Source organism: Mus pahari, chromosome 3 (assembly GCF_900095145.1).
Source record: "Mus pahari chromosome 3, PAHARI_EIJ_v1.1, whole genome shotgun sequence".
Taxonomy (NCBI): domain Eukaryota; kingdom Metazoa; phylum Chordata; class Mammalia; order Rodentia; family Muridae; genus Mus; species Mus pahari.
Window position 1 is genome coordinate 24,494,582 of NC_034592.1, and position 12,853 is coordinate 24,507,434.

Consider the following 12,853-nt stretch of genomic DNA (forward strand, 5'->3'; position numbering starts at 1 on the left):
ATCACAGGTCCTCTGGATCACGCAGGGAGAGTCAGCCTACAGGGAGAGCTCTGACCCCAGGACTCAGAAGGAGGATCAGAGCTCCAGACTTCTGGACACCTGCCTTGCAAGACAAGAGCTTGCCTGCAGAGAGTGCTCTGACCAAGGGGACACAGGGGAGAATTCGATTCCCAGGAGTGCTGACAGGGGCTAACAGAATGACAGGAGGATCAAACTCCAGCCAGAGACAGCTTGAACACTAACACCAGAGATTTCCAGATGGCGAAAGGCAAACGTAATAATCTTATTAACAGAAACCAAGAACACGGGGCACCATCAGAACCCAGTATGCCCACCACAGCGAGTCCTGGATACCCCAACACACCCAAAAAGCAAGATGTGTATTTAAAATCATATCTCATGATGGTGGTAGATTTGAAGAAGGACATTAATAACTAACTCAAAGAAATGCAGGAGAACAATGCTAAACAAGTAGAAGCCCTTAAAGAGGGAGCACAAAAATCTCTCAAGGAATTACAGGAGACCACTAGTAAACAGGAAGAAGTCCATAAAGAACTACAGACAAAGGGCCAAGAAGTGGGAGTGGGGGAGTAGGAGAGCAGGAGTGGGGGGGAGGGGGAGGGGGAGGGGGGAGGTTATAGGGAACTTTCAGGATAGCATTTGAAATGTAAATAGATCTTTGCTCTGGTGCATTGCCAGGGAAAGGGTGGCCTGCAGAAGTGACACAGCAGCTGGGACAGACTCCCATTTCTGGCTCCAGACATCCGGCACCTTTCCCACCAGAGGAGAGGTGTCCACCTGGGAGGGATCTCAAGGCCTGAGCTGGTAGGAGAGCCATCTTTGCTCTGGTGCATTGCCAGGGAAAGGGCGGCCTGCAGAAGTGACACAGCGGCTGGGACAGACTCCATTTCTGGCTCCAGACATCCGGCACCTTTCCCGCCAGAGGAGAGGTGTCCAGGGAGGGTTCTCACAGCCTGAGCTGGTAAGAGAGCCATCTTTGCTCCAGTGCATGTTCCAACTGATAATAAGGACACATGCTCTGCTATGTTCATAGCTGCCCTATTTATAATAACCAGAAGCTGGAAAGAACCTAGATGCCCCTCAACAGAGGAATGGATACAGAAAATGNGGTACATTTACACAATGGAGTACTACTCGGCTATTAAAAACAATGAATTTATGAAATTCTTGGGCAAATGGATGTATCTGGAGGATATCATCCTGAGGAAAGTAACCCAATCACAAAAGAACTCACTAGATATGCACTCATTGATAAGTGGATATTAGTCCAGAAACTTAGAATACCCAAGATACAATTTGCAAAACACAAGAAAATTAAGAATAAGGAAGACCAACACATGGATACTTCATTACTCCCTAAAATAGGGAATAAAATACCCATGAAAGAAATGGCAGAGACAAAATTTGGAGTTAAGATGAAAGGATGGACCATCCAGAGACTGCCCTAACCAGGGATCCATCCCATAATCAGCTACCAAACGCAGACACTATTGCATACGCCAGCAAGAACTTGCTGAAAGGACACTGATATAGCTATCTCTGTGAGGCTATGCCAATGTCTGGCAAATATAGAAGTGGATGCCCACAGTCATCTATAGGATAGAACACAGAGATCCCAATGGAAGAGCTAGAGAAATTACCCAAGAAACTGAAGGGGTCTGCAACCCTATAGTTGAAGCAACAATATGAACTAATCAGTATCCCCAGAGCTCATGTCTCTAGCTGCATATGTAGCAGAAGATGGCCTAGTCAGCCATNGTTGAGAAGAGATGCCCCTTGGTCTTGCACACTTTATATGCCCCATACAGGGAAACACCAGGGCCAAGAAGTGGGAGTGGGTGGACAGGGGAGCAGGGTGGGGGGAGGGTATAGGGGACATTCGGGATAGCATTTGAAAGGTAAATGAAGAAAATATCTAATAAAATAAGTTTTAAAAGGGGGGATCAAATTAGAGATATGGAGGTAAAAACAGAAAAAATAGGGGAAAAGGTAAAATTACAGCCAGAATATGAAAACATTATAAAGACTACACTATCTACCTATAGTACAGATAACTCTACATATAAATATTCATATGTAGCTCAAATAAAAATTTCTAGCTGAAGACCAAAGTGTGGGTGCTTTGGTCGCTCTTAGAAAGGGAAACAAAATACTCATAGGAGCAAATACAGAGACAAAGTGTAGAGGAGAGACTGAAGGAAAGGCCATCAAGATATTTCCTCACCTGGGGATCTATCCCATATACAGTCACCAAATCCAGACACTATTGTGGAGCCAAGAAGTGCTTGCTGACAGGAGCCTGATGTAGCTGTCTCCTGAGAGCTCTGCCAGAGCCTGACAAATACAAAGGCAGATGCTTGCAGCCAACCACTGGACTAAGCACAGAGTCCCCAATGGAGGAGTTAGAGAAAGGACTGAAGGAGCTGAAGGGGTTTGCAACCCCATAGGAAGAACAACAATATTAACCAACCAGAACCCCCCAGAGCTCCCAGGGACTAAACCACCAACCAAGGAGTAGATATGGAGGGGCCTATGGTTCCAGCTGTATATGTAGCAGAGGATGGCTTTTTCTGGTATCAGTGAGAAGAGAGGCCCTTGGTCCTGAGACTCAATGTCCCAGTGTAGGGGAATTTGAGGGTGGGGAGGCAAGAGTGGGTGGGTTGGTGAGGTAACACCCTCATAGAAATAGGGGGTTTGGGAGGAAACCTGGAAAGGGGATAGCATTTGAAATGTAAATAAAGAAAATATCCAAACTTCCCATCTGGGCTAACAATTGTCCACCCAAGACTCTCTAACAAAACTCCCAACACTGATGTGAAAAGCCTTCTTATTAGTTATTGGTCAGAGCTGTGCAAGACATCATTTATTACCCCACAGAGGTCAAAGGTATGTTCCTAATGCTAAAGACACCATGCTCTTCAGACACAAGGCAAAAGGACCTGAGCTGGATGAACTAAAAGCATTGTCCCTGCAAATTAGTTCTTATGGTACCAGAAGACATCATGCAAGTTTTCTTAAGAAGAAAGCAACCAAGAGTCCTACACAGCTATTACTCCTATGAACCACAACAGTAGAGAGGGGAATAAAGGAGTCCAGACTGGTATGATAACCATAGGGGGTCTGGTATGATAACCATAGGGGTACAGGAGTGGCACACTTATCTTAGCAGTAACCAACAGCTTTTTAAAGGAACTTAAGACTGACTCATCAAGATGGAAATAATGCCTAGTACCAGAAATTAGCCAACTACTCTAGGCTAATATAGTCATACATTTTGTATGAGAACCCACAATGTCACTTTAATAAACTAGCATAATCCCTAAATATAAATACTTATTTATTCTTTTACCCATAGATAAGTATAGTTCTCATCCTTCAATCAAGGAAATTTCTCTTTGCAACAGATGGCAACAATTACAGAAAACTACAACTGATCAAAACTACAACTGATACACAGTTGTGGAGCCCAGTCCCACTTGGTACATCTACAACACATATCTAGGGAATCATTTCAGAAAGAGAAGTGATAAAGATTGAAGAGCCAGAGGAACAATAACTTAGCTGTGAGACTATGTCACCTAGAAATGTCAGAGAAGCTATACTAATGAAGTAAGTCTTACCAACATGGCTGCCTAGACATGACCTGATAAAATACAACACCAATAAACATATTAACTACTGGAAGACACACTCACTATATTAATTTCCAATATTAACATATTGGGAGAGGGATCACTTACAATAAGACAATCCTAGCCAAAAACAAAACAAAACAAAACAAAACAAAGGATTGTTCAGCATGGGAGGAAATAGTCTTCCACAGGGAAAGGCACAGCAGCTGGTTATCCAATACCAAATGGTCAGCCCTGAAAATGTACATAAAATAAAATTACATAAACTGAGAAAATTGTAGTTAAGTATTTAGGAAAGTGTGTGTTGACAAAAATTAAAGAAAAAGAGGCCATGAATTTGAATAAAAGCATGGAGGTACATGGGAGGTACTAGAGAAAGGAAAGAAAGGGGAAGTGATGTAATTATACTATAATTTCAAAAATTAAAAATACATGAAATAATTTCAAAAATTAAAAATATATGAAAATCTAAAGAACACTATACTTTTAAATATCTGCACAGAGTGTCACATAACTGCTCAGTTGACCGCCGTAGTGTGACCATGTTCTTGTCTCTGAGGCTGTTTGATTCTCCAGGCAACCTTCTCTTACAACTTATATTAGTAAACCTCTAGATGAAGACATTGAATTCTAGAGAAACTACAAGTTTGCCCCAAATCACAGATTCTCATTAACTGACTCAAGTCCAGGGATCTCCACTCCCAGAATTTTCCTCACAGCAGTAGATATCCTTTGGCAGCATCCCCAGGCCTAACCCTTTTCCATGTACCTCAGTTTTCTTCAAAATCTCAATAACAACAAACCACTAATTATTTGAGATGTGAAGAAACTTGTGAATCCTGAGGTTTCATGGGGGTCTACTCTCACAAGTCTCCCTTCTTAATGAGATCCCTGGGGTTGGTAGATGGAAAAACCGTCTCCTTGGAGTGAGGTCATGTGAAGGGTAAATAATCTCTTTCCAGGTCCCCACCCCTTCATTTCTCATGTCTGGAGCCACATTTGAAAGATTATTACTCTTAAAGGAAGAGAGAAGAGTGGTGAAAAGACAAAGATAAATGTGCTCTCCTCATGTGCACACACACACACACACACACACGCACACGCACATGCACACGCGCGCGCACACACACACACACACACAAACTCAAAAGGTGTCATCTCACACATCCAGCCTGAAAAGCCTTTTATTTTCTGACATAAAAGCCCCTCTTCAAATCCCCTCTTCTTGTAACCACCACTGCCAATGATACTGATGTGAAGATGCCTAGACGCTTAGTTGGGTACCCTGGAGGTCATCAACCTTTATCTGAGTAAGTGTTTGTTATCTTTAACCCCACTACTACCCACAAGTTCTACAATCATGGCATGTTATAGATGGAAATTATCTATGTTTATGATGCCCTCTTTTTACAAGTATGAAATTTGGGGCTGAACATGACTGAACAAGTTGTTTGCCTATGCTTCCTAGACTTGAAGCATGATCTTTAATCTAATGCTACAGTCTTCATACTTACATAACACAGGAAGGATTTGATTTTAATAAGAGTCTCAATACTTTGTAAGGAAAAAATGGTAGGAGTCACGAAGATAACAGGCAAAATCCAGCTTCTCTAAGCCCAACCTATCTACTTGTCCCTAAACCCAGAACTGCTGGGGAAAGCTCCAGATGCTCTGGCCTCATCCCAACCTCTACACACCCTCAGAGAAACATGAACCGTGTGCTCATGCAAGAAAGAAAACTTCTGGTAAAGGCTGAGTTGTCACAACATTCCAACTGATATGTTACCTCGGGGAAATCATTCTCTCACTGAACTTCAAGTTTTTCTATTAAATGAAGCATATTAATATCACCTGGCACAGTGATACATGCCTAGAATCAAGAAGAGTATCAAGAATTTGAGGATATTCTGGGCCACAAAGCAAATCTGAGGCCAGCCGAGATGGCAGCCTAAGAATCTTGCTTAAAACAGACTAAAAGCATATTATTTTAATTTTTTCCTCATACTATATCTTATGTGGTCACTCAAAACATGAAATACATAAATAGGATTTGTGGTTAGGTGTTTTGTAGGGAGAGCTGTAGGGATGTAGGTAAGGATAAGGTAAGGGGTAAGTTTAAGGGTAAGTGTAAGGGTAAGAAAGATAAGAGTAAGGGTAAGGGTAAGGGTCAGATTTGGGGTAAGTGTAAGGGTTAGGGTAAGGGTAAGGGAGAGTCTAAGTGAGATTCTTTTTCCTATACAGACTTTGAATACAAAGAATTGAATTAGCCACATGGTGCCAGTACTGTACCAGTTTAATTTTATTTGTTCCTCTCTGTTCTTGCTTACCTGTGAACATGTGTATACTGGCTCTACTACTCCTTGATTCTAATGTGTTTAATGTCCATCTGTGTGCAGATACAGTCATTACTGTACTTCATTTTAACTTACATGAAGCATGTTGTGCTGTGACTCTCATTTTCATATTCTTTACTCCCAAAATATGTATTTCTTCTTAAAATACATCATTGTTGCTCTGGGAAATTCTAGTCCATTGTTGATAAATAGCTCTGTAGTGTGGTTCTGTCACATTTATTTGCCCAGTGATAGACTGTAGCAGTAGTTGATTAATCTTCTCTACTCACCAAGTTCCTCACTACCTCCAAAATGTGGATTCTCAAATTAGAGCTGCCTTAAGCAGCTCAATGGCAAGGCCACTCTCAAACCTCCACCCAGTTATCACACTCTCCCCTCCAATATTCCTGAATTATTACTTACTAAAACCTATATTCCATCCATGCCACCCAAGACTGCAGTTCTCCTGGGCCATGATCCCTGACCCTTACATGTTGGCTATCTCTCTGTCCTGCACTCCCCAGGCCTGATCTTTCTTCTTCCCCAGCATGACAATTCTCCTTCTCCAGTCCCACTGCCTGCAAATTCTAAAATCCCGCCTCTGTCTCCTTGCCCAGACACTGATCACTAGCAACTTTATTTACCAATCAGAACCAGCTGGGGTCAGGGACCCTCAGCATCTCACAAGCAGGATTCTTATTCACTTTTGGAAACCCATAATGTAAGCAATAAACCAAAGCCACAATAGACAACTAGACTTCCCCAAACAAATGACAGCACAAAGTATTTTTATCTGTGAGTTACCCTATGGCTACATCTCCCTGGAAAATACATGTAGGAGTACTTCTGGGTGAGGAAATACTGAAAAGCCTATTTGGTCTTTATTACGGTATACCAGACTACACAAAGGGTATACAGGAGTCCATACATACCCACATCCCTATCAGCCTATGTCCTTAACTTCCACACTAGTATTTACTAAGTTAAATAAATAAATAAATAAATAAATAAATAAATAAATAAATAAATAAATACTGGAAAATATTGCTTATTTTATTCCACCTCTGAAATTACCTCTAAATTTGAGCATCCATTCATGTACTTGCCAACCTTCCAGCTTTCTCACACATTCTATTGGTCTTATATTTGTCTTACTAAAGGAACGGTGATCATTGAGATCTCTGGATATTAGCACCTCATCTGTTAAGCACTGCAAGCATCATCTAGTCTTTGATGTTTCTGTTTTATTTACTATTACATTATAAATAACTTGGATGTTTTAGCTTTTTTTAACCATTGGGTGTGTTGTCTGAGTACCCCACCCACCACCACCACTCCTCCTCCTCCTCCTTCTCCTCCTCTTCTTCTCCTTCTTTTTCTTCTTCAATATACCTCTGGCTATCCTGAAACTCGCTATGTAGACCAGGCTGGCTTCAAGTTCACAGAATCCACCTGCTTTTACTTCCAGATTGCTGGTATTAAAGTCATATGCCATTATGACCAGTGTTCTTCAAATTCATAGATCAACCTATATTTCATTTTCTGTGTGCTCGATAGAGTCCACATTGTATGTAATTCATAATCTATTTGAATTCCAACTTTATTATAATTTGAATACTAATTATTCTTGATATAGCAAACTGGATTTTCCAGCATACAAAAACATTACCTCTCCCAGTGGCTCCTTAGAGTCATCATAAGTTCTTAGATAAATGTCAGTCTTGTGTTGGCAGTGGTACATTGAGATTCTAGTTATAGTTTGGGGATATTTAAATTAGAGAATGGAATTTTTAATTATTTCTGTCTTCTTGAACATTACTCTAAAACAAGACTAAGCCAAAAATCATAAATATGGGGCTGGTTGATGGCTCAGAAATTAAAACTGGTTACTCCTATAGAGGACCCAAGTTCGATTCTCAGCACTCACATGGTAAATCATAAAACTACCTGAAACTCCATTTAGGGCTAAGGCTTTGTGAAATTCCCCATCCTTGTTAGCATATCAACTAGTATGATCATTATGCAGGCCTTATTTAGGTAAAAATGTTGATATTTTATAGGTGCAATGTTCCTTCCATATAAAGAATACTATCTTGAAGCAGACATTCTGATCCTCTGGCCCTTGAAATCATCCTGCCCCTTCTTCAAAGATGTTCCATGATCCTTAGATGTAGGAAGTTGTGATGTAGCTGTGCTAAGTAGGACTCAATCACTTATTCTCTGCAAGTTGACCAGTTATACTCCTCTATAGTGGTTTTCACCTCGTACAAAAAAAGATGTTTCTTTGTTAAGGGGTAAGAGCTGCACTTATCTGTTTGTTTTGACTAGTAACCAACAGCTATTGAATTGGACTTAAGGACTCAATATGGGGGAACCAATGCCAGACACTGTAAACCTAGCCAACATGGCTGTAAAGCTGTAGACCTTACAGGAGAATCTAGTGCATTCACCCTTCTAAATCAACTCAGCTTCTAAGTGTATTCTGATCTACATTTTATCTAAATTATTCTACTTGTCTATTGTCTGTTCTTTCACTAAAGCATACTATTTCATGTTATTGAAGTCCTTATTCATCTTAATTTCCAAAAGAAGTATTTTCTATTTATTCTTTGCTGTTGTTCAGCTTTTTGTTGCTCACATAGAACACATTTTGACAAATCTGATGCCCTCTAATTCCTTCCCTATTACCCATACTACTATTTCCCTCCTAATCCATATTTTATAAAGCTCTTTGATTTCTACATTTTTTGTTTTTTATAATTTATGCATTCATTTATTTTTATGTATATTTAGTGTTTGACCTACATATATGTCTATGTGAGGGAGTCAGATCCACAGGAAATGAGTCACAGACAGTTGTGAGCTGCCATGTAGGTGCTGTGAATTGAACCCAGGTCCTCTGGAAGAACAGCTCTTATCTGCTGAGCCATCTTCTCAGCCCCACTTTCTACATTTTTAGTATAATAGATACAATGTTTTTTCTGCTTTTTACTTTTATTTTGTTTGGTTTGGTTTGTAAGTTTTCTTTTTTCATTTGGAAATTGAACCCAGAGCCTCAAGAATGCTAGACAAGCACTCTATTATGGAGTTACATTCTGAAGCCAGTTTACATTTTTATTGAAATACAAAGTCTCACTAAATTGCCTGGGCTGACCAAGGAATTAATATAAGATCTTCTTACCAATGATGAGCACCTGGAGATACGGGCTTGCATTCATTCACCTAACCTTCATTTTTATTTCATCAGTACATAGATACTTATGGGATATTTTACAAAAAAGTACATTTATTGAGGTGTTTGCTCCTGTATATTTTCTATTTATCTTTTATGTCATTTCCCTATAAGCTATAAGGTTCTTCTTGTCCTGAGATCTTTCTCTAGGTCTTTGGAATTCTTAAGCCTTTGGCTAATAATGCTTCTGAGGCTTCTATGCTTTGATATTTCTGTATTAGTCTCTCACACTCAACTTACTAGTCCAGATTTTTAAAAACCCAACTTTGAGATTATACTTTTTATTCTTAGAGGTAATGCCCCATCCAATCTCCACATTCATATATAATCCCATACCTAACCCTGGGTTTGCCACTTTTTTCTCTGCCTCTTTCCTCTCTAACTAAGCTTGTCATTGTCCACTCTATAATATGAGATAGCATCTGTGTGAAACACCAAGCACAATGTTAATTAAACAGAGTCCTGTAAGAAGTAGTTCTTCACCTTCCCACTCACCTTACATGGTTACTAATCCTGCTTGACAGGTGAAACTTCCAGAGCAACCACTCCTACCCTAAACTTTGGACCCACATTTTAATCTACCAAGTGAATTACAACGGTATTTTTTCCTCAAGAAGAGTTTGACTCAGGGACACATTTCTACAATGTGTATAGGACTTTTGTAAAGAAATCCTGGGACCCCTAATCTCCTTACAAGTGGAGAGAAAAATCCTGGTCAGAAGCATTAAGTAGTGACTGATGTTACATAGGGCAAAGAGATGACATAGATACACATTGAAACAAATTGAACAAAATGGCTATTTTCTATTATTATTAAAACAGAATGTGAGCTGAGCAGTGGTGGCACACACCTTTAATCCCAGCACTTGGGAGGCAGAGGCAGGCAGATTTCTGTGTGCAAGGCCAGCCTGGTCTACAGAGTGAGTTCCAAGACAGCCAGGGCTACACAGAGAAACCCTGTCTCAAAAAAACAAAAAGAAAAACAAAAACAAAAACAAAAACAACAACAAAACAGAATGTGGTTACCATAAGTATTGTCTTCTGGACAAAGAACAAGAGTTGAAATGCTTCATTTGAGTCCACAAAATTAGTCACAAAATTGGAAGTGAACCTAAAGCATCACAATGCCAGCTCTATGAAGTCATATTACAGACAATATGGCAACCAGTATCAGCAGCTTCCTTATGCAGTGCATGAACTGGAATACCTCATGAGGAATCCCCTCCATCAGGCTGAAGACTCCAAGCCAAATGTACATCTAACGTTCCTTATATATATTTTGCTTGCAGAACAGTGATGTTCCGGGAAAACCAGAGCCACATGACAGAATTCCTCCTTTTAGGACTGACCAGCAACCCAAAACAACAGGTATGGCTTTTTGCCAGCTTCCTTGCTATGTACCTGGTCAATGTGATTGGCAACTCTGTCATCATTGCATCCATCCAGAGAGATGCCCGACTACATACTCCTATGTACTTCTTTCTCTCCAACCTGTCCCTGGTGGACATCTGCTTTACCACTGTCATTGTGCCACAGATGTTAGTGAACTTGCTGACACAGAGAAAGACAATCCTCTTTGCCCAGTGCCTCACTCAAATGTATTTCTTTGTGGCCTTTGGTATTACAGACAGTTTCCTTTTGGCTGCGATGGCCATTGACCGCTATGTTGCTATCTGCAATCCACTTCATTACAACACGGCCATGAGTCCCAGGCGCTGTCGTTTGCTGGTGGTGGCATCCTGGACAGTGTCCCATCTTCACTCCCTCACCCACACAATTCTCATGGGTCGCCTCTCTTTCTGTGGACCCAATGTCATTCATCACTTCTTTTGTGATGTCCAGCCACTGCTGACACTCTCCTGCTCTGACACCTCTATCAATGAGCTCTTGGCCTTCACAGAGGGCTCTGTTGTAATCATGAGCCCTTTTATCTTTATTGTTGTCTCTTATATCTATATCACTCGGACTGTTCTGAGGGTCCCCTCAGGGGAAGGAAGGTACAAAGTTTTTTCTACCTGTGGGTCCCACCTCACAGTTGTAGCACTGTTCTATGGAACCATAATATCAGTGTACATTCGCCCCTCATCCACCTACTCAGTGACAAAGGACCGAGTGGTCACTGTTATCTATACAGTGATTACCCCCATGTTGAATCCTTTCATCTACAGCCTTAGGAACAAAGAAATGAAACAGGCCTTGAGAAAACTGGCTAAAAGAACAGAGTAGAATATATATTTTTCACTACTTGCAGGAATTAAATCAACCATTCATCAACATGTTGCTGTGTTTGTGGCATGTCTGTTTCCAGACAATAGTAGAACATTAGAACATTGCACATGTACTAAAACAGGTTCATTCCAGAGACTCATTTTGAAGAACTACTTAGAGTCTAGGGTGCTCCGATGACCAAACCTTTCTGTGCCTGGTCTTTGCTACTTTGTTGGTTCTTCTTTCACCTACCCTCTTTACAATGCCCCTCCCCCCACCCTGTCCACCCACTAGATAGGAAAGAAACAAGGATACATGGGAGAGAGATTAGGAAACTCCCTGCAAGTAATTTATTTTCTTTTGTTTCTTCTTTGAGCATGACTACTAACATATAGCAACCAACCCTACTAAATGAACAACAACCACCCCACCACCAACACAACTCTCAGAGCCATTTATATACCCTCTGAAAAGTTCCCAGAATTCTAAACATCACAAAATTGCAGAAACTAGCTGAAGCTAGCAAAACCACACCTTTGCTAAAGAATGAAGCAAATCATAGTCAGCCGCTTCAATCAGTTCAAAGCAGCCCCATATCCCCATACCTGGGATAAAAATGAAAACACTTTCTTGTTATAGTTCAGTACTTTTTAAAGAAACCAAAATTCCAAAATGGTCATGACACCTTCCCTGGCACTTTGTAGCACTATAAGATTCTCTTCTTGCCCAAGTCCTCCTTCCTTCCCTGATTTCTTCCACAGATCTCATACTGAGTCTAAAGACTTCCATTCGCCCACTGCCCCAAAATTTCTTACTTGTTGTGGAGGTTCATTTCCATGTGTTAATTTGGATGTGGTAAGGATTAACAAGATATCTGGTAAAATGTTGTTTATGGATGTGTTTCTAAGACTATTATCTAGAAAAGACTATGCTTGTGTCCATGAAAAGAGTGAACAAGATCAGCCTCTTCCACTGGTGCCATCCAGTCTATCAAGAGCCCACAGAACAAAAGAGTATAGACTGCTAATGCACTCTATTTTTGATCTAAGACATCCATCTTATACCATTGAAAATCCAGTGACCAGCCCAGCAACCAGGTAGACTGACAAGCAGCAATGGGTGGCAGCAGCAGCTGCAGAGACAAAAATTGTGATTGCTGGGGCAAAAGTGCTTTCAATTTGACTTTTTTTTTCCTCCCTTTAACTCTTTGCTTTTCTTAGGCCAAAAGTCTCTGGCTTCTGGTATTTAGCTCCTGCTGTTGCCAGCAGATTAACAAAAAGCTTAGTTACTAGGCTCTTTTTGTTCTGGTTCAAGGTCCCCTCAGTGGCCAAGTGAGAGGCTCAGAGTTTGTCAACTCTTCCTGAACCAGAGAGAAAAGGAAAGGAAAGAAAAGGGAAGGGAAGGGAAGGGAAGGGAAGGGAAGGGAA

At 40.7% G+C, this 12,853-nt stretch overlaps 1 protein-coding gene across 1 annotated transcript; it reads left to right on the forward strand.

Annotated features, from left to right (window-relative positions):
• Nucleotides 1-10,514: 10,514 nt before the first annotated feature.
• LOC110318435 (olfactory receptor 1L6-like) lies at nt 10,515-11,444 on the forward strand. Its single transcript, XM_021193490.1, has one exon. It carries the CDS (start codon nt 10,515-10,517, stop codon nt 11,442-11,444), a length of 930 nt encoding a protein of 309 aa, XP_021049149.1.
• The last annotated feature ends 1,409 nt before the right edge of the window (nt 11,445-12,853 follow it).

Coding starts and splice junctions, on each gene's coding strand:
- LOC110318435 (XM_021193490.1), top strand. CDS start 10,515: ATGTTCCGGGAAAACCAGAGCCACATGACAGAATTCCTCCTTTTAGGA.